This window comes from Scomber japonicus, chromosome 3 (genome assembly GCF_027409825.1).
Source record: "Scomber japonicus isolate fScoJap1 chromosome 3, fScoJap1.pri, whole genome shotgun sequence".
NCBI lineage: Eukaryota > Metazoa > Chordata > Actinopteri > Scombriformes > Scombridae > Scomber > Scomber japonicus.
Window position 1 is genome coordinate 26,498,096 of NC_070580.1, and position 26,771 is coordinate 26,524,866.

A 26,771-nucleotide genomic window follows, 5' to 3' on the forward strand; every position below is an offset into this window, starting at 1 on the left:
AAAATTAAAAAATAAAACAAATGATATAAATATATATTATTCTTCCTTTCTTTGTTTTCTAGCTCATTGCAAACAACCATAAAGTCACCACCCACTGCACAAGAGTGTGTAACATCATGTCATTTTACCCTATTTCTTAAATTCTACTCACTGACCTTGTGTCACTTAAGAAAGTAAAGAATGCCTTCCTGGTGACTGTCCCCATCCCCATCAGATCCCACTGCTGTTCCACCTTTCATACTTTATCATGTAACCTTTCTTTTTACTTCATATGTGGTACAGTGCAATAGGATGTGTTCTTTAACTCCACAGCTCTCACACGTGTCACTGTTCCTTTTCCCCAGTACAACCAAAGTACCATTTAATCCTGTGTTATCCAGTCTAATATTTCCTTTTGCAAAGCCCTTTTTGCTAGTTTATCAGCACACTCATTCCCTTTCAACCACTTATGTGCTGGTACCCAACAGAACTCTATACCACCTTTATGAAGTCTTCGCAAATATGGTAGAGTTCAGTGATTAAATCTTCTGTTGGTTTAACCATATTCTGAATATTCTGACAGTCTGTAGCCTATCGGACAGAGAGTAAATTCTACTCCATCATCATGAGCAGCATTCATTACCATGTTATCTGCATCCTTGTTGCCTTCCACACCCAAATGAAACCCACCTTATACTCTGCTTTGTGAATTCTGTACATTGTCTGGTAAATCTCTGTCAGTATATCAGATCTGGATTTGGATTTGGTTTATCTTATTTTAAAGCTGCTGTTGAATCACTGCATATTACTGAATTATCTGGTGTAATCCTCGGCCCACAAAAGTGTCCATAATACTGCCAACATCTCTGCTGTGAATACTGACATTTGAGCTGAATTTTGATATCAAGAAGGGTTACTTTAATGCCACTGTCCCACTTTCTGGATCATTTGAGCCATCTGAAGAAATCTGTAAATATGACCTCCATTTATTTTTTTAACTTCCCTGTCTATATCCACAGATATATTTCTCTTGTTATTGTTCAGTATTCATAGACCAACTTCAGGTTCTGGGATTAGCAATGATTGTACAACAGAGTGGAGGCATGGATGTAAAACAGAACCTTACAATACATCCATGACTGGAAGGTAACCATGAAGGTCACCAATTTGTGATGCACCTCTGACCCAGTAGATCATTGGTTTGAGAAAGTCGCCCCCTATTGTTTATATTTGAACACTGCAATACTAAAATAGCATTACTAATATTGGAGATGTGATAAAAATTTCACTCTCACCAATGTGAGAGGAAAGTATACAGTACTATGGTACTGAACGATCTAACTATAAATTTCCATCAGTGTTTATCCAAAATGTAATAGGTAGGTGGTATCCACGTGATGATCATAAGATACATTTAAATATTCAGAACATTATCACTATTTCAGGTTAAAAATAATAACATACATTATCTTGACAATAGTGGCTGGGACAATTATTTCACTCTATTTTATTATAATTATTTAATATCTATTTAATTTTGTTACCTTTTCTTTTTTCTTTTTTTTTGCATTAGTCTCCAATTGTTTCCAGTCCACATTAGTTCTGTCTTATTTGTTTGTTTGATTGATTGATTGATTGATTGAATGAATGATGTAAGAATGTAAAAGCCTTGTCAATTGAGAATATTTGATTTACTCCTAAGCCTGTTTCTGCTCTCATTGCACAAATTCATATGAACAAAATGTATTTAATATAAAATATTTTATACAAGCTTACAAAAAGCAATTGTACAAATATATGAACAGAGAAAAACAATGCAATAGATAAACAGTATAAGGCTTTACTAAGGCTACATACAATTGAGGAAAAATAAGTGCTAATATTGAAGACAAACAAAGGAAAGTGAACAGCCACCTTTTCTTGTCCCACATAAACATTTTGAAATAAAGTCAGTTTAAGTCTTTTGTGCATCAGTTTCTATTGTTTGCCTTAAATATTTGCCACCATCTGGATAAAATGTTTATTAGAAGCTTCCGTCAAGACAATCAGGATTTAATATTTATAGTTCCTGAAGTCGGAAGATTACGTGCATTGTTTACTCTCAGACATCAGGGCTGCCAAAGGCTTCCAGGATCATTCTCCGTTGTGGCCTTTCAGGTCTCTTCGTATGATGTCGTTCACTGAAAAACATTACAAACAGCGATGAGAAACTTCCCTCATGACATTTTTGAGGAATCAACATTTTTTAAAGATTTGAAATGCATTCATTATATATTCAAAACCCTTTTGTGTGCATATGTTTTTAATAAATTTCTTACATTTTTGCCAGTCCGATTTTTTGGAAGGGATATTACAGGCTCAACGGTAAAGAGGTGACAGCAAATCAGAGGGGTGGGAGATGACATGCAGCAACAATCTCCAATGATGACTTGCAATCTCTACAGTGAGCATCTGATGTACTGCAGTTATATTAAGGTCCACTAGATGTTGCTGTTTGTTCAACACAAATTTACATATCTGCAGTAGTCTGTGCATTGATTCAACAAAAATAAGAACTTCAATGAATAAACTGTTGCATATTAATCTTTTGATAGATAAAATTACCATTGTTAATATTACATTTAAGTGATCTTACTACTGTGGTTAAGCTGCTGATGCTCAATAAAACAGTCTGTTCGTATTTTCAGTATTACTCCGGTCTCTGTTAGAAACTAGAACAAAGGACATTGTTGCTTTCTTTACCACAGGTGTGTCTGCATGTATTTGCCTATGTATAAACTTCCTGTTTCTGTCTCTCATCACAGAGGTATAAACGATTTATGATAGTGTTTCTCTTTTATTATCTTCAAATGAATCAGAAACCATAAGCCGGTTGTGTACAGTACCAGTCAAATGTTTGGACACACCTTCCAATTCAATGAGAGAGAGAGTGTCCAAATGTATTTTAAATGAGACTAGGCATGCTAATGAAGCTTCTGCATGTGCATGTGCATGTGCATGTGCATGTGCATGTGAGTGTGTGTGTGTGTGTGTGTGTGTGTGTGTGTGTGTGTGTGTGTGTGTGTGTGTGTGTGTGTGTATGTGTGTGTGTGTGTGTTTGCATGTGAAAGATAGAGTAACGATGAGACAGGAAAGTGGATAGAAAGGCCCAACAGAAACCACAGCCCAGGATTTGCAAACATACTGTTGCAGTGTGCTTGTGTGCATGTTTGCAGACTGGACCACAAATACCCATCCCCCAAACCTTGTACTTCAAACCTGTAAGTTTGTTTCTTTAATTTTTTATTAGTGTACTCTCCCAGTTTTTGTGAAACAGTTAATAGACAATTCTCTATAACTTCTGCTGACTTGTCAAATACTTTCAAAAATCACACAAGCTGCACAAGGTAAAGTGCAAAAAGTGACTGACTGATTGAGAGATCATGTAAATGTATTGTCAGTTTCTCTTTCAATACAGTTTTACACACACCACAATATGATCCTAACAAATACAGAACATTAAGGCTTACTGATTAAGAGAGAGCTAATCAAGTTTCATCGAAACGTGTCTGACGGTGAAGTGATCATAACAGCCACTCGAGTTGGAAAAAAAGCTGGCAGCTGATGAGAGTGGGAGATGTGATAATTCAAATGATAATAATGACAAATATTGTCATTCAAGTCTGTCCTCGAAAGCATATATTTGTTTCTAGTAGTTATTTGTGTGAAGAATGCAAAAATAAGCATTTAAAAGGGACGTAACGTGCATTTTCAGGTCCATTTTCTTGTTCTTTACTCGACACATACACTTCTCAAATACATTTGTACATCTGATCCAAAAAATGCTAAGTGGACAATATGAACAGCTCAGATTGTTTGCACATGCTGTTTGTGGGCATGTACAAAAGATGTCATGTCAAGGAGGAAGTAGAGGTGACTTTGCAAACGAAGCACTAATAGCAGGCTAAAGCCGAGGTTTTTGACTTGCAGGGAGAATTTTACATACACTCATGTTAAGTTTGACAATTGTCAATTCCAAAAAGCATCATGTGTCCTCTTTAAGAGATGCTTACATATTTGCTGCATTAAGTGGGGGTGCTTGTCGGATTGTTTCATAAAGTTGGGGATATGGGGATCTTAGACCGAACAACAAGTACTTTGTCTAAAGCCTACTGACATCTTCAGGAAAACAGTTTGTGTTGTGTCTACTCACCATCCTCCAGATAGGTATAGCTGAGGTTCTCTTGTTTGACTGTGACTCTCTCTGGACCTGGATCATCATGGTTGACTCTGCCAATCTGGGTTAGATGTTGGCTGCTTGGCTCCACTCGGCAGCCACCCTTCCCTTGAGATTGACCTTGTATGTATCTTGAAGGTGGTGATCTTCCCAGTGGCAGTGCTGCCTGCACAAAACCCTGATGTCTTGTCGCCAAACAGGCCTCAAATGAGTCGCCAATCTGAGGGCCTTCGTCCAGTTTGACCACAGGGTTTCTGGCAGTAACACGTGGACTGGAAGTGGAAGCGTTGGCAGGTTGGGAAGCCATTGGTGAACCACTGAGGAAGGCAGTACTGCAGTTGCTGTAACATTGGTTTGCTGTTTGGAACAGCATGGGGCTATTGATGAAAGTGCCGGCTCTGGACTGGTAATACAGTGGTTGGTCATTCAGTGGATCGGGGGTTGACATGTGAGCTCTGTGGTCAACGTTAGCTACATGGTACAGTGTTGAAGACACATTCAAGGCTTGAAGGTTGTTGTCCTGCTCCAGGTGATGGTAGAGTGACTTCATTGAAAGGCCAGGCAGAGACTGATTGTCTGAGTAGCCGTACGAATTTAACTGGTAGTCATCCAGTGGCTCTGCTTTAATGGCTGGAATACAAAAAGAAAGATAATCTGACATTGGAAAGGAATGAATGTAGGCACAAATACAAAAACAAGCCCCATAAAATCAGCTTAAAATCAAGTTTAAAACTTGATTGATCCAGTTAAAAACAATATAAAAGCTGCACATAAAACGGATGCATTGATGAAAAGATATGTTTGTATGAAGATACACTATTTAATGTTTTTTAAAGGATACTACTGAGGTGGCCTGTACCTGGTGTCTGCTGGTAGGATGTTCTACAGTTTAAAGCCATATATGGAAAAACTGCATCCTCAGTTTTTTTGTAAGTACAGTGTTGATAGTATTTCAGGACTTGTGCTGGAATATGTTGATTTAAAAGTTTGGTTAAAAATTTCAGTCTGGACCAAAGTGGTGGACAAAACGACTATCTATACAGCCAGTAGCATGGCAGTATATTTAATGATGAGGGATTGTAATTTATGCTGTTTTCATGAACCCACTTTTCCTTGATATCAAGTTATCAGTTTGTTTCCTAAAAAAATCTTTCAATATATGCCTAAGAACGTGCCTGCATTTCAACTTTGGGTACTACATGTAGGTGGAGAAAGCGTCAGCAAAAACACGAGTGACAAAATTTCCCTTATAGAACAAGTGAAAGTTTCCACCCCATGCTGAGCCTGTGTTGTGGCCACAGTTTGCTACTAACAGTAATTGATTAACTGAGCGATTTCTTGTGATTGAGACTTGTTTCTTGTGAAACTGTGGGACATCTGAGTAAAATGATGATTGAAGAAAAAGCTGCTTTCAGGTTGGATCTAATCTTATTTCAGTGTTGCAATTTCCTGCACCTTCTATATTTAACTTAGTCACAGATGGGCAGCATAGCATACATTTGCCTCTTTTTTACTTAAATAAAATAGACCCACTTAAATGTCTTCATAGATGGCAGAAGTGTCAAACCAAAGTCCAGATGCAGGTTAAGTGTCATGCATCATACATGAAGTTTATGTTTACAGAAGTGAGAAATATACTTCATCTCCTCTTCCTGTAATGACACAGCTGAGATGGAGACAGATAACAGTGAAGAATATATAGGCTACCTATCACAGGAGTGTAGATGAAGTGCTGAGGCTGACTGCGTTTCTTCTTCCCGTTGATGACGTAGAAGTTGACTTTGGCTGGGTGGCAAATTTTCTGGTCTCGATATGGCGGGACCTCAACAAAGAGCATGTTCTAGATACAGAAAGAGATCGCGCCTCAGACAAGCTGTCATGTTGAAGCAGAGAGAGAGGCGCTGGCTGCCCCAAATTCTTCTCTTTTGTGTTTCAGATCAAAATCAGCACCAGAAATAAATTATTTAAACATGATACATCAGCATGATGAGGTAGTCAGCAAAATGTTGACATTGGCTTTGTGTTTTGCTTTCTGTTTTGAGCACGAGTATGCAAAGGGGATGTAAGGATTCAATATATCTAAAAGTACATCATGGGTTATGTAATGGTGCCTTAATGTGCATGTCACTGGGTGTTAACTCACTGATTGTGTTTTGTCTCTGTCTACAGTGGCCTCCACCTCCCAGATCTGCTGCCCAGCTGAAAGCAAAGGGAAGACAGTTTACAGGTATTAAAGCAGTGGAAATTTTATGAATTAATATTTGATACAGCGGAAAGAGAAATATTTCTAATACAAATAAAAATACAATTTTAAAAAAAGAAAAGAAAACAAGCAGAAAAACATGTCTTTCATGTGAAGAGACAGTGGAAAACCGGGTTCTCTTCATGTCTGGTTTAGTGTTTCATTCCTAACTCACTTTTTACCTGCTGTTTCTGTTTTCCACCCACGCTTTGAAAACACACAAAAAACAAAGCCTCTGCTCTGGGTCTGAATCTTTATCAGTCTGTCTAACCACATCCTGTTGCATAAAACCCCACACCAAGCAACAGAGAGGCTGTACAGGCAGTTGACTGTACCCATCCTGCTCTCAAACCATATAACCCAACAATGTTGTGTGGGCAGGAGAAGCAGCGACAAGGTGAGAAATTTCCATGTAGACATAAATAACAGTTGTCCCCTCCAGTAAAACAGTAAAAGTTTTAACTAATGATTTGTTTTGTCGGAGTTAAAAGTGGGGGTTGAAGGAAGATGTGAGTCACTGAAAGTTGCTCTTACGCCACTGATATGCAAATAATATGAAAATACAAATACTATGCAAGTAGGTGGAGACACTACAGCGGATATTGGGAGGCCATAGAGGTGTGTGTTAGACTATTTTAAAAATCCAAAGGTGCACACAAAACAATCACAGGCCAACATAATATACACATAACAATCTTCATAAAGTAGGTGTACAGTATAATGTATTAAAGTAACTGTTCAACATTTACTTGAGAGTAAGATGAAAAGATGGCTACGACTCTCATGTCTGTACAATAGCTAGTTAGCTTAGCACAAAAACTGTAAAAAGGGGAAACAGCTAGCTTTTCTCTGTCCAAAGGTAATAAAATCCATCTACCAGCACTTCTAAAACTCACTAATTTATAGGTTTCACAGGGGGTTGTGTGTTGCACCATTTCTCCTTGTCAAGAAATATAACATTATAATAATAGCATTAGAGGTGCTGGTAGGCCAATTCAGTGAACTTTGTGCCATTTGAAAAGACGTCCTTGGAAAAAGTTCAGAAAAGGGCAGGCACTTCCAAAAAATACCAGGTAGGTGATTGGATGAACCATCTATCTAGCACCGTTTATTACCAGTTTACCTTGCAGATAACACAAGAATCCTCATAGGATGCTGATTGGTCACAAACACATAACTTGAAGCCTGACGAGATGGATTCTTGCATGATCTTTTAATGTTGTGATCTCGCAAATCCTGCTGCCTTGCAAGGTAAGACTGCGGCAGGCTAATTGTTTCCCTAGGTTTCCAGTCTTTATGCTAAAGTAATCTAACCGACTTCTGGCTGTAGCTTCATATTTACCATGCAGACATGATAGTGGTATCAATCTTCTCATTTAATGCTCAGCATTAAAGGAAATAAACTTATTTCCCAAAATATTGAGCTGTTCTTTTAAGTACAATATTACTTTAAGTTGTAGCTCATTTTAAGTACCACGATGGATAGTAATGGATTAGAGGAGTAATAAAGATCCAACATCAGAACACTAAGTTAAAAAAGGGTTCCTCCAACTCTTCCTCACCTTGTGTCTTCTCTGAGAACATCACCCTGGAGTCGGATGTGAAATTCTGTCCAGTCAGGACCATTTGTTGTCCACCTCGCACTGAGCATCGGTCCAGGTCCTGCCTCTCAACTGCAGGGAGTTCCTGAGCTGAGCGCTGGGCTGATGAAACAGGAAGAAAGGACTTTACAAATCTAGAAGAAAATATTTTCAGCACATTTTTTTGTAAACAAAAATCCATAACTTTGCCATATTGACAATTAAACCCTGGAAGAAATTTACATCAAAGGTTTTATAGAGAAAAATCATTGAGTTTACATTTTTAAGTAGTTAGAAAAGGATACAAGAAGTAGATAAAATTAAAATGCTATAATACTAAATGATTCAGCAATAGGAAGCAACATGCAGCTCATAGGGGCTCCTTACAGCATTCGATGGCATGAGAGGCAGCTTGAAGAGACAAGTACTGGCCTCCAGGCTGTGGAATATGGACACGAAACACCAAGCGCACACGAGTGTTTTTTCGTCCGATGTCCGTCTCACCGTTCCTCAGCTCGATGTCAGCATTTCTCAGTTTCAGGATCCCAACACAGTCAATCCTGTGAAACGTAAGAGAAGTCAGATTAAGAGTTTGCTACAAATGTTGTCACCTTAGTTTTACTCAAAATCCTAACCCTAACCGTATCCCTAACCCAACTATAGCAACAGTATCTTAAAATGATAAGACAGATAAAATCAAAAGTAATTGTTAGCAACAGTTTTACAGAGATTTATCATCCCTCCAGTTTGTCAAGGCGTTTATGTTTGCTGCTGTAAACACCCGGTGTCTGGTTGGTCTTTCTTGGAAAAACTCCCTGGCACACAGGATGTGATGCATTTAATGTTTCCGTCTGCAGCAACAGCAACTTGTTGGGAGCATACACACACACACACACACAAAAAGATGACAATCTTATCACAACCAAAGCTGAGAAGAGAAAGATCACTCAAACTTCTTTACTTGCGAGTCCAAATAAAAACAGATGCCAGTAAGCTACAGGCAACTTATCAACTCTGTGAGAAAAAAAAATACTACAGTGGGTGATGGTGAGGTGCTAGACTTAGAAAAAATCTTGTGGTGATCAATGTTACCACATAATCAGAATGACTGCATTTATGATTTCACATCTGACTTTTTTTGCAGTTTCTCTGTCTTACTCACAGCACACTCATGTGGTTCTTTGGCTCCAGGGGGATCTCTAACACTTTGGTCCCACTGATCATCCTCTCCATGCTGGGTGTGGTGACGGTTTTGCCAGTGATGCGGTGGACTTGGTAGAAGGCATGCGGTTTCAGAAGCCTCTCGTCAGCCGTCCCAATGAAGACATGCAGCATCAGTGGAGCTGTGCCCTGGTACCCATAGAGCTGGAGAAGGCAACAGAGGAGCTTAAATGCCTGCTTCAATTGAATTAAATGAACTGTAATATCATTCACGCCCATGACTGTGGAGAGTAAATTTGCACAGTAAATCTGTTCTCCCTGTGGGGATGATTTCACCGGTCACTTCTGGCACAGCAGCTTTGCATAGTCCTTTTGTCTAACAGTACAAGGAAAGTCAAAACTGCTCCACCAAATGAAAATCTGCTCAAAGATTTTAGAAACTCTATGAATCAATCTACCATAATAACATACTAGGGCCGGCCAACAACATTGTCTCTGAACTATTATGTCCTGAGCAGTGAGTATAAATTGCTAGCATCAAACTGGAGACACAAGGTCACACTGAAGCCCTATTTTCTACAGCAGTCAATTCTAAAATTAAGTACAGAGCTTAATCACAGATAAATGTATGCTGAAGGGCCTTGAATATAGTCTTCTGTGGTTGCAATGTTATGTTAAATGTATCTTTGTTTCTTGTTTTAGTTTTTGTCTTTTGTGTAATGTTACGAATGGAACTGCTGTGATGCAAGAAAAAATCAGATTTGATCTGATAATACAGTGTTATCATCATCATCGTCATCAAAACCAATAGTAACAGCTCATAAATGAACTCACAACAGCACTAAATAAAGCGGAAGTATCAATTTGTATGTCATGTTAATACCTAATTTGTCTCTATCTACCTTTATTTAAGCAAATTCAACAGTGCATTTGTTAATTTATCCTTGTGGGAGTGGTGACGTGACAGTGAGAGACTCTTTCATTTATTTGCATGACGGTCGGCTTTTCATAAACACAACATTATCCAGGAAATACCAACCCACATTTACAGTCTCTCCCTGTACTTCATTTCTATTTTTTGAAATTGACAGTGACAAAGGTGTGAAATGCTACTTGCATAGATACACAGAAAAGCCCCAGCAAACTACAGACTAGAGTAAAAAAAAGCACCTGAATTTCCGGATGCCCTCCGTTAGGTGTCTTGACAGCTCCGCGGCTGCCCTCAGTCTCATAGTGAGCTCTGTGGTGAGACTTGGGCTGTTGTTGGATCAGTAGCTCATACTGGCCAGACTGACTGGGTAACGACCACTCTAAAGAGGGAAGCGTTGTCACGGACAGACCACTGACAGAAAAAAGAAAAACATAGAGAAAGGGTACAAAAGAGAAAGAGAAACAGAGTTTGTTCATATTTCTAACTTGTCTAAACAGCAGCATTTATTTGAGTGCCTTGTGCATACGTATGAGCTCATTAGAAAGACGTTAATTCTTTATCAGTAACAAAAAACGGATAAACAACACACCTGAAGGCTCCATGGTGGACCTGAGGAGTAGGCCACACAGCTGGGAGCATGTAGAGGGTCTCAGGTTTGACCTCAGGTCCTGCCCTGCCCATCCTCTCCTGTTCAGAGACCCAGTCATACTCCTCTTCATACACACAGTCCTGTCTCTGGGCCTGCCCATGTGCACCTAGCACCACTGCAGAAGGCACCACTCTGGTTAGATCAGTGCCAAGGTGACCCAGAATCTCCTTTAGAACTGGGGAGGAGGTCTGAGCTTGGGGCTGGAACTCAGCTTGAGCCTGGTACTGCTGGAGGTAGTAGTGCTGCTCATGTGGTGAAGGGATAGGGCTGGGGCTCCGGGAGCGCTGCTTGACAGGAGTGCCCCCCTGACAGGGGTGGACCTGGTCATAAGCGCGCTTTCCCTGCGGTGAGGCAGAGCGGGAACGCTGGTGGGTACGTGGCGAGGCATTGGGTTGGTGCTGAGGCACAAGATAGGTCTCATCAGTGACACTGTTGTGAGGTGAGGCTCCTGGAGAGGAATGGGCAGAAGAAGTGTGGATACCCTGGAGGCCTGGGCAGAGGTCTAAGGCGGACATGCCACATCCGCCTACGTTGGAAGGGGAGACGCATGGTGAGGCCAAGGGAGAATACCCCTCTGCTGGCCAGCCTGTAGAGGAGTTACTGCTGGCAGGGCTCACACACTCCCGGTAGGCTGCCAGAGCTTTGGAGGCAGGGCTGCGCTCCAGGGTCTGAGAGCTGAGAGAGTCACCCGATGGAGTGATCTCAATCCTGGGGCTGGGAGCAGGGATGGTGCCCGGTCTCGACACCAGCCCTGACAGGTTGTCTGAGGTGGGGCTGTGAGAGGAGGGGTTCTGGAAGGAGCTGGAGATGTAGGCGGCGTTAGGGTCGACCACCGGCAGAGGAGGGTGGGTGTCATTCTCAAGAAGAGCCCCTGTGTCATCTGTCAACAACCAGATCCAGAATGAACTCGTGTACACGTGTCTATATCACTGACTATCCAGCTGAGATCAATTTTAAGAAAACTGTACCACTATTTTTTTTAAATAATCTTTTTTAGTTCCCTCGTATATAAAAAAGGGAACTAGTTGATCCCACTTCTTACAGACAGTGATAGAGGAGGATTACATCATAACATCAGTATCTGACAACTGAGTATTCACTGATAAATATCCCAAAGCCATGTGACTACAATTCACCACACAGCCACCACCTTATAGCCTACGTGAATGATACAATATTAAGAAAATCATATGATGTAATAACTCTGAGTTGAAGAATAGCTTCATACACACCTTTAAAATCGTCTCCAGGTGTATTATACAGAAATAAATCGGAGAAATCCAGCTCCTCCTGACCTATGTCTTGATTCAGGCTCTCGGTGAGCCCCAAACCTCCAGAAGTCATCTCCAACTCCGATAAGTTAGATCGATTTTCCTTTTAACAAATGTGCCTTTTAGGATAATTATCAAACTAGATAGTTAAATTAATCTGTGGGTATATATGGACGAAAAAGTTACAGAAACGACGCGTTTAAAACATCAACAGCTGCTCAAATAAAACATCCAACAGCTCGACCTGAAATAAAGCGCGCACCGACAGACGCTTCCTGTCACTGCTGAAGATGACAAGCAGACAGGAGGCGCGGTGGGTGTGTGTGTGTGTGTGTGTGTGTGTGTGTGTGTGTGTGTGTTTGGGGAGGGGTTGACAGTGTGCAGCTCAAACTACACGCACACTACCTGCCAGCACAGCTCATTTCCTTTTCTATGAACAGTAATACACATCACATTGTTTTGTATTTATTTTGTTATTATTTCTGAATAACAGTGTCTTTCTTTCTTGTTATATCTGGTATGTCTGGGTTTTTGAATTAAATCACTGTCAGGAACACAAACCAGACTTATAATTAAAATAATAATAATCATAATAATAATAATGTTTTTTTAAGGCGCCTTTCAAAGCACTCAATGACACACAACAACAGTAAACAATAAATAAACAAGAATGTGATTGCATAGTCAGTGTGAGACAAGAGTATGTCACTCTGAATAGGTGCGTTTTCAAGATTTAAGGGTGGAGACAGAGTCAGTAGTGTGAATGTCTGGTGGGAGAGAGTTCCAAAGGTGGGGTCAGATCGGCTGAAGGCTCTTGACCCCATGGTAGTTAAGTTGGCAGATGGGACAGAGAGCTGGTTAGTAGAGGACGATCGGAGAGGAAGGTGATGTGAATAAGTTCAGAGAGATATGATGGTGCCAGGTTTTGAAGGATCTTGAAAGTGAGGAGTACAATCTTAAAGTCAATGCGGGATTTGATAGGGAGCCAGTGAAGTTGCTGCAGTACAGGAGTAATACGTTCAATAGAGGGAGTTCTGGTTATGATACGAGCGGCTGCGTTATCAGTTGGAGTTTATGAAGAGATTTCCGCGGAAGACCGAAGAGGAGAGAGTTACAGTAGTCCAGACGGGATGTAGTTAATCAGGGTGTTTACCACAATAGCAGTGCAGGTTGGTGAAAGTATGCAGACCGACCGAGTAATGTTGTTGCGCTGGGCTTCGAAAGATAATGTGCTGTCCAGGCTCTTTACCCGAGGGGATGGAGGAACAGTGGAACCTGTCTCCAGTGACCTGTTCATTGGAGACAGCTGGTTCAACTGAGGACACGTTTTTGTCCCCAGTTGCTAAAACACAGATTTTGGGTTCAGTGTTGGGGTTAGGATAATTTTTCAAGCAATTAATTTAAATCTATGTAAATACCCTAAAAGTGACTTAACTTTTTGTGCGTGTTTACCTGTGTTGCAAGCTGCACTGAATAATAAAGTCGTGTTGAATTTAATATTGTAGACTTTATATTAATACACTGTTTACATTGTATGTCTTTTAATTATTTAGCATACCCAAACTAATTAATCTGTACTCACAATAAAAATGATAAAATAAAAATGAAATAAAAAGTCAGTGCATGCAGACTTTGGCCTTTAGGTGGCAGTATTGTACAACTTCCACCCGCACACATATTAGAGCTAATTCACACAAACTAAAAGAAAAAAAAACATGTTTTCTCACTTACCTCGTGTGCATCCAAACAGACAGTGTAGTTGTGGTTTAAAATATCTGTCTTCAACATTTCTTCCTCCATCCTAAAACAATGAAGATGAATGTAACATCATTTGTGGTGCTCACAGCATTGAAGCCCCTCTCCTCTCAACAATGCTCATTATTTGTTTTTTGTTGCTTCAGTTGGATGTTTAAGGCTCACTGTGCAGAGTTGATACTAAAAGGTTGTTTTTCATATTAATTTACTGAAAATGGAAGTTTCTCACCTGAAATCTGAGTTTTAAATCTCTACCTATACGTTCAGGATGTTTAACAAGACATCATAACTAGTGTGGAGCTAATTGTGGTACAATATGAAATGTAAACAAGTCTGATGCTGAAACTTGTAACTTTTGCATATTCGTAGATTTATTTTAGCATTTCAGGTAATTCATGTTTAAACAGCAGCATGTTTTCCCAGAAACAGTTTCTGTGTTACTTCATAAAATCCACAGATCCACAGATGTCACTATGAATACATTTTATGAGGTTAAAATTGGAGCAAATACAACCATAAGCTGAACTTAAACTATAAAATGTTTCTGTGTTAGTTGATTGTAGTTGATAAATCGTATTTCAGCTCCCCGTCTGATAGTTATTTTAGGTTGACATCGGTCGTTGATCTCCATCAGTCTTCTCCTTTACATCAATAGCAGGTGAACTGTTTTAGCTTGTGACCCCTTAAAATAAACCAATATTTGCTTTTGACCCCTTGTTACCTGTTCCATATGAACATTTATTTTGACCTGAAAAGGCCCTCCAGCACCCCACTGTGTTACCTTGGTTTACTTATTGTTGTTTTGTTTATCATGTATTTCAGTTAAGCCCTTTCTAAATATAGTAACATGAGGCATAAGCTCCTAACCTCTTAACTCACTTCGGTAACATAAGCACCCACGTTAATTATAGAAAATAATATTGTGTAACATGATTTTGAGATTTCCAGATTAGTTTGATACATATTAACATTGGCCCTCACTGATTATGAACCAAGGCTAATATATGGCCGAGACTCGCCATAGCTGCAAATAAAAGTAACGCTGCAAACAAAAACAAACGCTGCTGCAAATAAAAAGAAACGCTGCTGCATATAAAAGAAACGCTGCAAATAAAAAGACACACCGCAGCAAACAAAAAAAAAACGCTGCAAATAAAAACAAACACCGCTGCAAATAAAAGAAACACCGCAGCATATAATAACAAAAAAAACGATGCAAATAAAAAAGCCACGACGGAAGTGGATTACTTGGGACTGTTTTTGCCGAAACACCGGAAGAAGAAACAACAACAACAACAGGACTACGAATTGGATCGCTACATGTACTTTTTAATATGTTATTTGGTCAGGCGATGTAGCCCCAGGTTTGAAGTTGAACTGGAGAATGCCGGTGTATTGTTAGCTTCGGCTAACACGGGGAGACCACTAACGAGAGTGTGTTACTACGTTACGTGTTGGACTAAATACATGGACATATTGAGGAAAGTATTTCGATGTTATGGAAACGGATTTCATATTTCACAAGAATGGATACTTGGCGAGCTGTACAGAAAGTCCTGAGTCATAAGATGATCGGTGTGGATAAAGGGAAGACTTTGAAGGTATGTAGAGATTATAGCTGTTTTTACTTTAGCTGAGTGGCTAGCCGAGCCAATCGCTAATACTATTACGGCTGTGAGCAACCAATATAATTCGTGAGTGGTCTTGAATGAATCAGGGCAACCTATGCTTTCTAACAATGTACGGCATGAATATATATGTTTAAGGGTTGGTGTTTAAAACATTCAGAAGGACTTGTGGCTACCTCCCAACCTCTGACCCGTCCCGTAGGCGGAACAGCGTGTTTTAAGTGTCTGCAGTTCCGATCCTCATCCCCATGTTGGCTGACACAGACAAGTCACCCTCAAACATGCTGAAAACCATATTGATGTTTGGTTTGCAGTTAGTCATCCCTAATGTTTATGTGGCTTTGAGGATGTTCCTCACGTTGCCGGTGACAAACTGTGAGGGGGAGCGCTCATTTTCTCATTTGGGGAGAATCAAACTTTCTAGTTAGTTTTCCAATTCATAGTCCTGTTGTTGCTGCCTCTTCTTCCGGTGTTTCGGCAAAAACAGTCCCCGGTAATCCACTTCCGTTGTGGCTTTTTTTATTTGCATCGTTTTTTTTATTATATGCTGCGGGGTTTTTTTTTGTTTTTTTTGCTGCGGTGTTTCTTTTATTTGCAGCGGTGTTTGTTTTTATTTGCAGCGTTTTTTTTGTTTGCTGCGGTGTGTCTTTTTATTTGCAGCGTTTCTTTTATATGCAGCAGCGTTTCTTTTTATTTGCAGCAGCGTTTGTTTTTGTTTGCAGCGTTACTTTTATTTGCAGCTATGGCGGGTCTCGGCCACCGTACTAATAGATTAGATTATGTCTAAAATAAACATTATTTCTTTTTGTCTTGGAAGAGATTACATGGATATACAAAAAGTATACAGCATCTGTTATTTATTCATCATTTTCACTCATGTGAAATACAGGAAACGTGTGAAAAGATTTTATTATCAAATTGTGGAGCAATGACTTTCAGCTTTCCACAGAATTACTGTATAATACTTCTAATTATATTTAAGTACAGTAATTTTGTGATCTAACCCAACATGTGCAATTTAAAACCATTTCCTCCACCATGTTGTGTTCCTCTACTATTTTGACTTCAACTGAGTGGTTTACTATGGAAATATTGGCTCCCCATGTGTGTCATATTTGTTTCAGAGTTTGATTGGATAACAATATCCATTAAGCCTGGCTCTATAGCTCAGTGGTTAGAGCACTGGTCTTGTAAACCAGGGGTTGTGAGTTCAATCCTCACTAGGGCCTAACTATCTAGGTAAAGATTTTTCTGCAGCCTTATTACAAGTAATCTTCAGCGGGTTCTTTAACAATTCACTCAATGTAAAATGTGCTCTTAGAATTTACGAATTTGCCTATTTGCCCATGTGCTGCAATCCAACCAGAAGGGGGTTTCGGCAGCTCGTCAAGACATAAAACTGCAGTACTCTCTCACTCTACCCATGTTTTTTGTCTCCTGCACTTTTGACTGTCAAATAAAGGTGAAAAAAATATCAAAAGAAGACATAATGAGGGACACCATGCAGCTTTTCCTACTGGCAGGGAGCAAAGCACGTTGACTTTGCTTTTGCTTTTCAATGCAGCTGAAAGATAAATTAATGTTTCTGCTTGTTACATCAAAATATGCTGCGGTTTGCAGTTGAAATTCATCAGTTACTCTAGCGGTTCCCAACTTAGGGGTTGGGGCCCTTCAAGGGGCTCCTCAAGATAAATCTGAATGGGTTAGAAGCAAACATCTCCTTCTTAGTTAGTGTTGCGTGTTGTTTGAGTTCTTAAAACAAGTGTCCACCACTTAAAAGTTAAAAGTAGCATGATTGGTTCCACAAGCAAAAGGAAAAAAAGTTCTGTTGAGTCTTGAATCAGTGAGAATATTTTTACTTATTTACAGTGTAAATCAATTTGGTTTCAATATTTTAAAAATCAAATGTAATTTTCTTCATTCTACAGCTGCAACCTGTCTTCTTCTGTCTAGTTACAAGACTCTGAAGCTAATTTAATTTAATCAAGAAACAGATTGACCACAGATTGAAATTCTGACTGAATCTGCAGTTTTTCTCTCTTACTCTTTCTCTCTCTTGGTTTTTAGGATTTAATCATAGGCAGATGTTTTACAAATACTGAATTCAGGCCTCTAAAATCCTTTGACTGAAACCATCTGAGAAGAAAAACTTCAGCATGTGATAACCTGTGATGAGGAGGTCACAAGTAGACAGCTCCTCATTTTAAGGTGTCACAAGACAGAAAGGTTGGAGGCCACTGACCTACAAGCCCCCCCACCCCCACCCCCCAAACACATTTTTACTGAAGATTCAACTTACTTAAATTAGTAATGTATTCGACGTAAAAAGTCCAAATTCTGAAGAAAATAGAGCTTGTTCAACAAAGAAAAGAGAAACACAAGCACGCATTCTTTGTTGAAAAAAACTAATCTTTTTCATATTTATTTAGCTCAGTCCTTCAAAATGTAAAAACTTTAAATTGGACAAATTCAATTGTGAGTGTTGGCAATGCTCCGGTTTGAAATTAAACACAGTCAATGTGGCTTTAATGCATTTATTCATATATTTACTTCAGTGAATAAAATAAGTCTCTACATAAAACAATGTACATCATTACAATATTATAATTGCACTTTATATACACAATGAAAAATAAACATATGACATACACACACACACACACACATATATATAAGTTACTAAATAAAGACAAGCATAAACTTAGACTTTGACATCTACATACACTTACTAAGATTTGAGGACAGCAGCTGCCTTGGTACAACATTCAATTTGTACATAACAACTGGTATTTTGGTCAGTCATTAACAGTCAAAAGTAATAGTTTTAAATAGGTTTGAGGTATTTCTGGCATGATTACATGTATAATCATTTCTTTTCTTTTTTTCTATTTACAGAGCAGCAATACAGGGAGTCACAGGACCATTAGGGCCATGGCAACAGAGGTATCGACTTTCTGTCACAATGTCCAGAAGAGCTTAATATGGAGCCTGAGAGGGGAGGAAAGAAGGAATAATTCATTAGTTTGAACACAGTATTGATGCCCTTTTGTGTTCAACAGTGAATGACAGCACTAGATAACATCTGACAAGGAAGTAGAGCGCTATAAGCAGAGATTAGCTATCTTCTTACCTCATCTCTTGATGAAGGCGACAGGCAGCTCTCTGTTGGGAACCAGAAGTCCTGAATGGATCACGTCAAGCGGCTCATTATCTGTTGCCACAATGTCATAGTCTCTGACCAGCTGTCGGACAGAGAGGAGGAAATGTCAATTAAAGGCTCAAGACACTTATGTGACAGCATCATTTGGTCTCACAGATCGATATCAACAAAGTATGAACTGAACTAATCTTACCCAGCACATGGCCAGCTGCAGCTGCAGCTCTGCCAGCCGCCGGCCAATGCACATCCTCTTTCCGATGCCAAAGGGAACATGGGCAAAAGGGTTGATGGTGCTGTTCTCCCGCAGCCAGCGCTCAGGTTTGAACTGCTTCCCTTCGTCAAAATACTCCTCATTGGAGCCCAACGCGTGGGTATTTATCATCAAAACTGTCTGTAAATAGACAAAAATAATGAATGAATGTGAGCAGAGAAATTAAATAGATAGTACAGTAGGTTATAATACAGTTCTTGCATTCAAACGTTGTACAGTGTAAGCTGTTTTTATTAATATGCCTCACTCAGACATCAGTCAAATGTAAATAAATACAGGAATGTAATCTTCTTATGTTAGGTGCATCGTAATAAGAACTAAGCCACTTACTCCTTTGGGAATGGCATAATCTCCCAACACAGTGTCTTTGTCCAGGGTCCTGCTTGTGAACGGAACTGATGGCGATAACCTGTAAGAATTTGAAAGGAAAAAAAGGCATGGGAATATGGCCACAGAGAAGTTACAGCATAGCATGACACACATGTCTAAGCTGTTTAACGAGAGCTAAACATACTCCAATGTTTTCCACAGAGCCAAATGAGGTGAGATATAATCTCCAGTCAGAGGTCATATGCATTCCCTGCGTGATGTGGTTATGGTATTAGTCTTAAATAACATTTTAGACAACTTGTGACTGCACGAGATGAAGGGAGAAAGTGGGGTGTTTAAGGGGGTAGGAAGTGATTTGAACGTGACCAGTAGTTTAAGTTGAGACCTGGCTGTTAATAGTCATGCAACCATATCTCATGAAGGTTGCCTCAGTCATGTGTGTATGTTTTTCCCCTTAATCTCCGTGGTACTCGGTGAAATCATGATGCAGCCAGGGAGTCTAATTTGAAGCTGCTGACTCTTTAGGTAAATCTAAGGTTAGGTCATGTCATGTATAGCTACAACTATTTTAACTTGATCATGAGCTTTTAATTATTTCTCTTAGTAGCCTTCTGTGATTGTATCAGACTGTACCTCATTGACTCCTTAAGGCAGGCCTTGAGGTAGGGCATGCTCTTGAGGTGCTCTCCACACGGGTCCTGGTCAGCAGGCACCACCTCTCTTATCTCCTCCCGCAGCTTCCTCTGGGCGCTGGGGTTACGTGACAGGTTGAAAATAGCCCACAGCATACTGTTGGCAGTCTGAGAAACGTAAAAACAGCGAGAGAGAGAGAGAGAGAGAGAAGAAAGAGGGCAGAGGGAGATGTCACTTAGTGAGGCAGCTTCTTTAAGTGCATTCCTCTGTGGGGTCCTGAAAGGAGCTAAGGAATGTTTGGGGTTCCTCAAAGGCTCCTCAGTTACATCCACACCACATTCATTTTCCACTTTTGAAGCACTGTAACTGCAGCACCTGTTTGTTTTAGAGGTTGAACTGCTTTTTTTCTTTTTTCAACTCGAAGGGAAATAGGCGAAAGGTAAAACACTTGCGCAGTGGTGTGCTGAGACTACATGTTTTAATATTTCTTTATAGAGAGCGTAACGTGTCAATAAAATACTGGATAGAATAAGCAGAAGTAGCTTTATTAAGTAGATATTTACAGTGTACAATAATACAAAATAATGCTTACCGTCTCAACCCCTCCGATCTGTAGCTCTGTGATGGCTGCGTACAGCTCCTTCTTGGAGAGGCAACTGTGGTGCAAAATGTCACCGATCAAGTCGTCAGGTGCTCTGACAGCGTTTCTCTTCAACTTCTTGTCAATGTAGACTTTGGCTGAGGAAAGAGAGCAGTTGGATTAAAATATGTTGTGGTTCAGGGTGTACACAAAATAGCATCAACTCTTCATGAAAAAACCTTTTATCCTTTATTCAGTATCTGCCTGTCATACAGTTCCCACCTTTAATCCCTGCTCTTCTTTGTAAATGCAGTTAATCTGGAGATTAATGAGATCTTATGCCAGACAGATGGTTTTCTATCATATATTACACAATATTACTGATTTCGACTGATCCAGTTACATTTTGTGATGTATAATTTGCAGCTACATCTCATATATCAAAGAGCTGAAACAATATTCTAAGTGAATCAACAGAACAGTGAACAGCAATCATTTCAAGGAATAAACATTTTCTGGGCTCAGAATTTCAAATGTGAGGATTTGTTGCTTTTCTCAATTTTAAAAGTTTAAGTTAAAATTAAATATCTTTGCATATTGGACAGCTGATCATACAAAACAAGACATCTAAAGACATCACCCCAGGCTCTGGGAAAAAATATGACTCATTAATTGTAAATCCAATCAATTAAACAGTGCTAATGTGTTCCACTGATGTAGCAGCCTTAAGTTACTCAAGCGTTAAAGTCCTTTTTCTGCAGTGTGTTATAGTTTGTTTATCCTATGTATGGTTTTTGTACTTTATGAGTGTGACTAGGTTCAATTGCATGACAAACAATTTTTATTTGATCTAAGTTTTAAATTAAACGGGTCTAATGTTTTAACTTTAAGTGACATTTTGTCCATATGATCTGAATGCTGCACTTCATGGTCTCCCTCTTGACATTGTTTGATCCTCGTCTATCTATCTGATTTAGTTTACGAGACCTGAGCATAATTTAAAACACATAACACACCCCAAAAAAAGATTTAAATGCCTGACCGACAGTCTGCTTTCTGTTTCTCAAAATATTTGAAGTAAACTAATTATTAATCACACTCTCACAGGACCAACAAGTCATTTTGTCTTGTGAAGTTTGTGACCATATGTCAGGAAAGTGTGTGTTTATGTGTGGCGTGTGTGAGTCAAGTAAACAGCATCATCATCTTCCTCCCTCTGTGTTTCACCCCCACCTCGTGCCACTACAAATATTTGGCAGATTTCTCCCTCTTAGGTCATGCAGTTTACTACAACTCTGGCTGCTTTTTACACAGAGTGCCAAGTACACAAAGCTCCGAGGCACCCGGTTCAAATTCACCCTCCCTCTGTTCTTCCCTATCTGTCATTTGACTGGATTTGAACTCAAACTGGTGTGGGGTGCAAACATCAGGGAGGAGTGGAGACAAAGTGTACTAGAACTCAGTGAAATGAGACTCATCAGTGGAGGGAGGAGGCTGTAATCTTGTTGTTCTGTGGCGCAGCGTCATTTTAATTCTGTGTTTGTACCTGTACTGAAAATGCGGTCCCAAGCAGCGGTGTGGTCCTGCCACGTTTTGGTGTTGAGACTCTTGTGGAGCTCCACAGGTGTGACCATCATCATGCCAAAAGTGCTCATCATCTAAAGAGAAAAAAAGATTAGGTGTTAATGGCTGTTCTAATCATCCTCCCCGAGGCCTTTGTTAACATCTTTGATGCAATCTTTTTCAAGGTCTATTCTTGCACCCACTGCCCTGTGAGACCTTTGTGAGCCTACACTTATTATCTGATGCCTGTGGGTGATATTGGTTTGCCCCAGTAAATCCCAGTAAATACAGAGTCCGCTGCATCACTGACTGCTCAGCTGACCCCTGCTGAGGTGAACCTGGTGAACTAGGCTGTTTCTACAGGCTCAGTGTCTCACAGATCTCCTACTTTACAAACCGCTGCTATGAGAAGAAGAATAACAGGCGGACTCACCGTTTTCACTGCTGTGATGAAGTTCATGGCTTCCTCGTTGACCATTTCTTGCAGCAGACCAAACCTCTTGTCATAGAGGACGAGGCAAATGGCTGAATGAGAAAAACAGAGCAAAGAATGAGATTCAGATCCTGAGCTGAATGTACACACAGTTTCACTAAGACATTATATTTAGATTAGATTTGAAGAGTAACACTTAATAACACTACATAACAAATTATCACCTTTTTTGAAGTTAGGACAAAAAAAACATTTCATAAACATAAAAACAGTTAATACCTCCAGGAGCATTATACAGATTTAAAGAATATTTAACAGTAGAGCTAAAACTTAATCAATTAACAGATTAGTGGAAAATTTATTGGCAACAATCTTGATAATCTATTCATGTTACAGCTGGTCAGAGACTATTCATGTTTCACTCAAAGCAATACTACCAAACATTCACTTGTTCCAGCTTTTCAATTTAAAACATTTCATCAAGAAAATAATGAGCAGATACATTGATAGTAAAATAATAATCGTTAGTTGCAGATTCAATCAATAATAAAATAGATGAACTTACTCTCAAACGACCATTTATTTAATTCGAAGTACAAATCTTCAATCCTCCCATTGGCGTTTATTTTTCCAATTCTGCTGACGAAGTCCACCAACACCTGTTTTTCCCCCAGCAGAAATAGTAAGTCATCAATCACGAACAACCAAATCTAACAATCTTATAGTATCTTTTGTTTAAGAGCCTTACCTCGTTGATTTTGCCATCAAGCTTCACCACCTCTGTGGGCTTCATGAGTTTGTGCTGAAACGCGCTCCTCACTCTCTGCCAGTCTTTGCCCTCCCTGAAAAAACCAAAAGCTTCAACTCAGCGCGCTTTTATACAAAATATTCAGGATCTACATGCACTTCAAGCCAAGTCCTGACGAGTTATGCTCATTTTCTTTGGGATAAAATCACTCGAAAGCCTACTTACAGGATAAGGAGTCCGTAAGCCTCGTCTCTCAGGTCTCTGTATGCTGTCCAGGGTTTGATCTCCAGCCTCTGAGGGTAATTTCCCTCCTTCCTATAGAGCGCCTCCAGCAAGCAAGGTGCGCCAATGTGCACCGACTCAAAAGAGCCCAGTTTCATCCGGAATATCTTGCCAAATTTTTTGTGATAATCAACCTAAAGCAGAATAAAAATAGTCATTAATCACTCAGAGAAAATGACAATAAAATGTAATCGACAATGGTTTTTTTTTAATTCTTTAAAATTCTTTTTTTGTTGTAGCAACGCTTGAAAAAACAGGCTGTAAAAGACAACTAGAGAACAAGTTTTTACTCTACCAGTGCCTCGTGTTGTCTTGTCAGACCTCCTTTCCGGAGGAGTTGAACCAGACTGCCGACCAGGGGCCAGTTGGTGGGACCCGGGATCGCGTCCAGGCTGTGCGCTCTGGAGGCAGCATGAGGGCAGCGCGCAGCCTCCACAGCATCCTTCTCCTCCAAGACGCACACTGAGGATGTTGGTTTGAAGTGCTGCAGCCCCACAGACTTCTTTTTCAGCAGCTCAACAATTTGAGGAACTTTTTGGATCTGCGTCCTCATCCTCAAATGTTTAGATGTAAGAAGAAAAAAAAGAAAGTAGTAGAGTAATCTAATGTTTCACAGAAGCTGTTCTTTATTATCTCGGGGGGTTTCTCGTTTCTTAGAAGTGTCACACCTTGCTGCAATATATATACCCTGAGACTGTTTATTCCTGCCGTGCATTGAACCAATCAGGGATCGGTGCTGCATGGTGTGGCCGTCGAGCCCACCATTCATTTATGGATCCACTTTGAGAGGATCGTATGACCCCAGATAGACCGAGGAAGTGCCCTTGCCCCCCCCCCCCCCCCCCCTTTATAAATAAACACACAGGCCACAGTGGAGGTGACGCGGTTCGCTTGAACCGTGTTTCAGAGCGACCCACGACCGGAAGAAGCGAAACTTTGGCAAAGCAAATAGGCTACTACTGCCACACTTCTGCACCGTGGGCAAATATTTGACAGATTGTGTGTGTGTGTGTGTGCGTGCGTGCGTGCGCGTGCGCGTGTGCTTTGTTTGTGTTTTGGAGTGTGTGTTCTTTGTGGAAGGATGAAGGGGGGTAACTGGGTATTTTCAGTGCAGTTCTCATCTCGTGCTTGTTTAATAGTGGCACATGCAGATCTGTTTAAAAACCTCTAAAATTACATAAAAGGTTAGTTTGAGTTATGCAAGGTGCCCCCGGTCCTGCAGAAGTTTTAACAATTCCTCACATACATGTTAATAAAGACACCTGTTACTCAATTCATAGGTTTCCAGTTGTTCTGTGTGGCAAAAGTATAGATTTTCCAAACTGTTACAGCTTTTGCAAGAATGGAAAAGTTCTGGATGAGTAAAAGATTTTGATGGCAAGTTTCACCAAACGTTGTAAAATCCAACATCTGATTTGATTTATCCAGATAAACTGATGGGTTTATACCACTTCTTGCTTATTTCTTTCCCTGCTCTCTCACACACACACATACACACACATGCATGTTACACACACCTCTCTCTCAAAGCTGGCATGACTTAAATAACATGTGCAGGGGCCCCATGTGTTACCCTGTAAACACTGCTCATTCACAGACTTTCAGGTGGCATCAGAACAACCTTGAACCATGATTTCTTGTTTGCAACAAATTGAGGAGAGAGTCAACCTCCCTAGGTGTAGCACACACACAACCCCACACACACACACACACACACACACGCGACTTACCCCTCAAAAAAAAAAAAAGAAGAAGAAAGAAAGAAAAAAAACACACCACCCACACACCCAAAAACGAACTCTGTGTTCTTTGTGGTTCTGTCTCAGTCTCACTGTTGCACGTTCAGAGCACGCTGGCTGATATATTTGTATTATCTATCTGTTGAAAAAGTAGTTTCAGTCAAAGTTAAAGACATTGTTTAACATTTAGAGAAATTTGCTTCTTGATGTACTGTAGAGAGTTTGACAAATTGACCAATACCACTCTTGTGTCTGTTAAGTATGAGGCTACAACAACAAGACGATTAGCTTAGCTTAGCATAAAGACTGAGAACAGGGGGAAACAGCTAGCCTGGCTCTGTCCAAAAAGTAAAGATCACTGATTGACATGTTACAGTTCATCTCATTTGTTGAAACCGTACAAAAACTGGACTGCAAAGATGAAAAGTTGCTAAATAAAAAAAGTTTTACGGGGGTTTGTTGCCTGAGCACAGTGACTCAACTTTTGTTTAACATGTTTATTAGCGAACACTCGAAGAAGACTGGTTGGGTCAATTTCATGCATCCCAACTTCAGAGAAGCAGAATAAATTATAAGTATTCAACTTAAGACCATATAGTCATTTATCCTTCCTATAAATAATACTGTAGATTATGATTATTTATGTAGTGATGACAAAATGAATTTTAAACATTACAAATATTCACATGCTGCCTGTCTATGCATGAGAGGACGAATCTCATGGTCAGCCATGTTGATTGTTTTCACTTGGCATTTCAAGCTTTCTGATCATTAGTCCCTAGTTATGTTCAAACTGCAAAAATAACTGGGTCCTACACCTCCCATAATGCAATTCAGTGGCGTATTTTAAAAAAAAAGAAAGCCTCACTGCCTGATAAATGCCCATCCTTAAAACTCGAGTCAAGTCAATTTCATTTATATTGCAATTTATATCACAAATCACACATCTACCTGAAGTGGCTTTACAATATGCTCTATTCTTAGACCCTCAGTTTGTACACAATCAAATTTTTATCATAATAATGGAACAAAATCTCTCAAGAATAAAACAAAACAAAAAATTAAAGTGAATAAAATAAAATTGAATGCAGAACAATAAACAATAAAACTATACGAGAGATCTACATTTTATTACGTTATCCTCACTTTTCTTTCACTGATTCTCTTTTTTTCAGTTTCGCTGCTTAGTTATAAATAACCATACAGATACAGATGGGTGGGGATACACTGGGTGCTGGAAATACATGAATTTAAAGAACATGGCGTAATACATTCTGTTTGTTTTGGCCTTAATCATCCTCAAGCTAAAGCTAACGCACTATTTAGGCAGGCAGTGAGGCCATCCTGTGTCCAGTCCCATGTCGTCATGTTGTCCTGGAGCTACCTGGCCATCCTGAAGTTAAATGGCCACAACACAGTGCTGTTACACCCGCCCACATGAGAGCTTTGTGTCAGAACTGAAACTAAGAAATTAAGCAGTAAAACTGAACAGAAAGTGACCAAAGAAGAGAAATCCCAGTCAGTGAAAGACAAATGGAGAATATTGTAATCAAATGTAGCTTTCTTTTTTTCTGCTTTAAGTTTATTTTCAAGCACTTTCAGCAAATCATCATTATTTTA

The 26,771-nt window shown here is 39.8% G+C and overlaps 2 protein-coding genes and 1 non-coding gene across 3 annotated transcripts; 1 reads left to right on the forward strand and 2 right to left on the reverse strand.

The window, feature by feature from the left end:
* Positions 1-1,783: 1,783 nt before the first annotated feature.
* On the reverse strand, positions 1,784-12,240 carry LOC128355495 (nuclear factor of activated T-cells, cytoplasmic 2). Its single transcript, XM_053315759.1, has 10 exons — positions 11,991-12,240; positions 10,699-11,638; positions 10,349-10,520; positions 9,180-9,382; positions 8,405-8,577; positions 8,000-8,140; positions 6,339-6,394; positions 5,903-6,035; positions 4,172-4,825; positions 1,784-2,159 (listed from the first exon to the last, which is right to left on the reverse strand). The coding sequence occupies exons 1-10, from the start codon at positions 12,100-12,102 to the stop codon at positions 2,113-2,115; spliced, it is 2,631 nt and encodes an 876-aa protein (XP_053171734.1). The 5' UTR covers positions 12,103-12,240; the 3' UTR covers positions 1,784-2,112.
* A 4,328-nt stretch (positions 12,241-16,568) lies between these two features.
* Positions 16,569-16,641, forward strand: trnat-ugu (transfer RNA threonine (anticodon UGU)). The gene has a single exon. It is a non-coding gene; the product is annotated as a tRNA-Thr (tRNA).
* Positions 16,642-17,932: 1,291 nt separating this feature from the next.
* On the reverse strand, positions 17,933-24,128 carry LOC128355486 (1,25-dihydroxyvitamin D(3) 24-hydroxylase, mitochondrial). Its single transcript, XM_053315746.1, has 12 exons — positions 23,708-24,128; positions 23,356-23,546; positions 23,131-23,224; positions 22,948-23,041; positions 22,383-22,474; positions 21,933-22,044; positions 20,399-20,544; positions 19,807-19,973; positions 19,174-19,252; positions 18,766-18,963; positions 18,543-18,654; positions 17,933-18,400 (listed from the first exon to the last, which is right to left on the reverse strand). Exons 1-11 carry the CDS (start codon positions 23,963-23,965, stop codon positions 18,544-18,546), a joined length of 1,542 nt encoding a protein of 513 aa, XP_053171721.1. The 5' UTR covers positions 23,966-24,128; the 3' UTR covers positions 17,933-18,400; position 18,543.
* Between the last annotated feature and the right edge of the window lie 2,643 nt (positions 24,129-26,771).

Coding starts and splice junctions, on each gene's coding strand:
- LOC128355495 (XM_053315759.1), bottom strand. CDS start 12,102: ATGACTTCTGGAGGTTTGGGGCTCACCGAGAGCCTGAATCAAGACATA. Junction 6,036..6,338: donor ACAGAGACAAAACACAATCA/GTGAGTTAACAC, acceptor TTCTGTATCTAG/AACATGCTCTTTGTTGAGGT. Junction 4,826..5,902: donor CATCTACACTCCTGTGATAG/GTAGCCTATATA, acceptor TTTGTATTCCAG/CCATTAAAGCAGAGCCACTG.
- LOC128355486 (XM_053315746.1), bottom strand. CDS start 23,965: ATGAGGACGCAGATCCAAAAAGTTCCTCAAATTGTTGAGCTGCTGAAA. Junction 23,547..23,707: donor CAAGACAACACGAGGCACTG/GTAGAGTAAAAA, acceptor ATTCTGCTTTAG/GTTGATTATCACAAAAAATT. Junction 22,045..22,382: donor TCATCACAGCAGTGAAAACG/GTGAGTCCGCCT, acceptor TTTTCTCTTTAG/ATGATGAGCACTTTTGGCAT.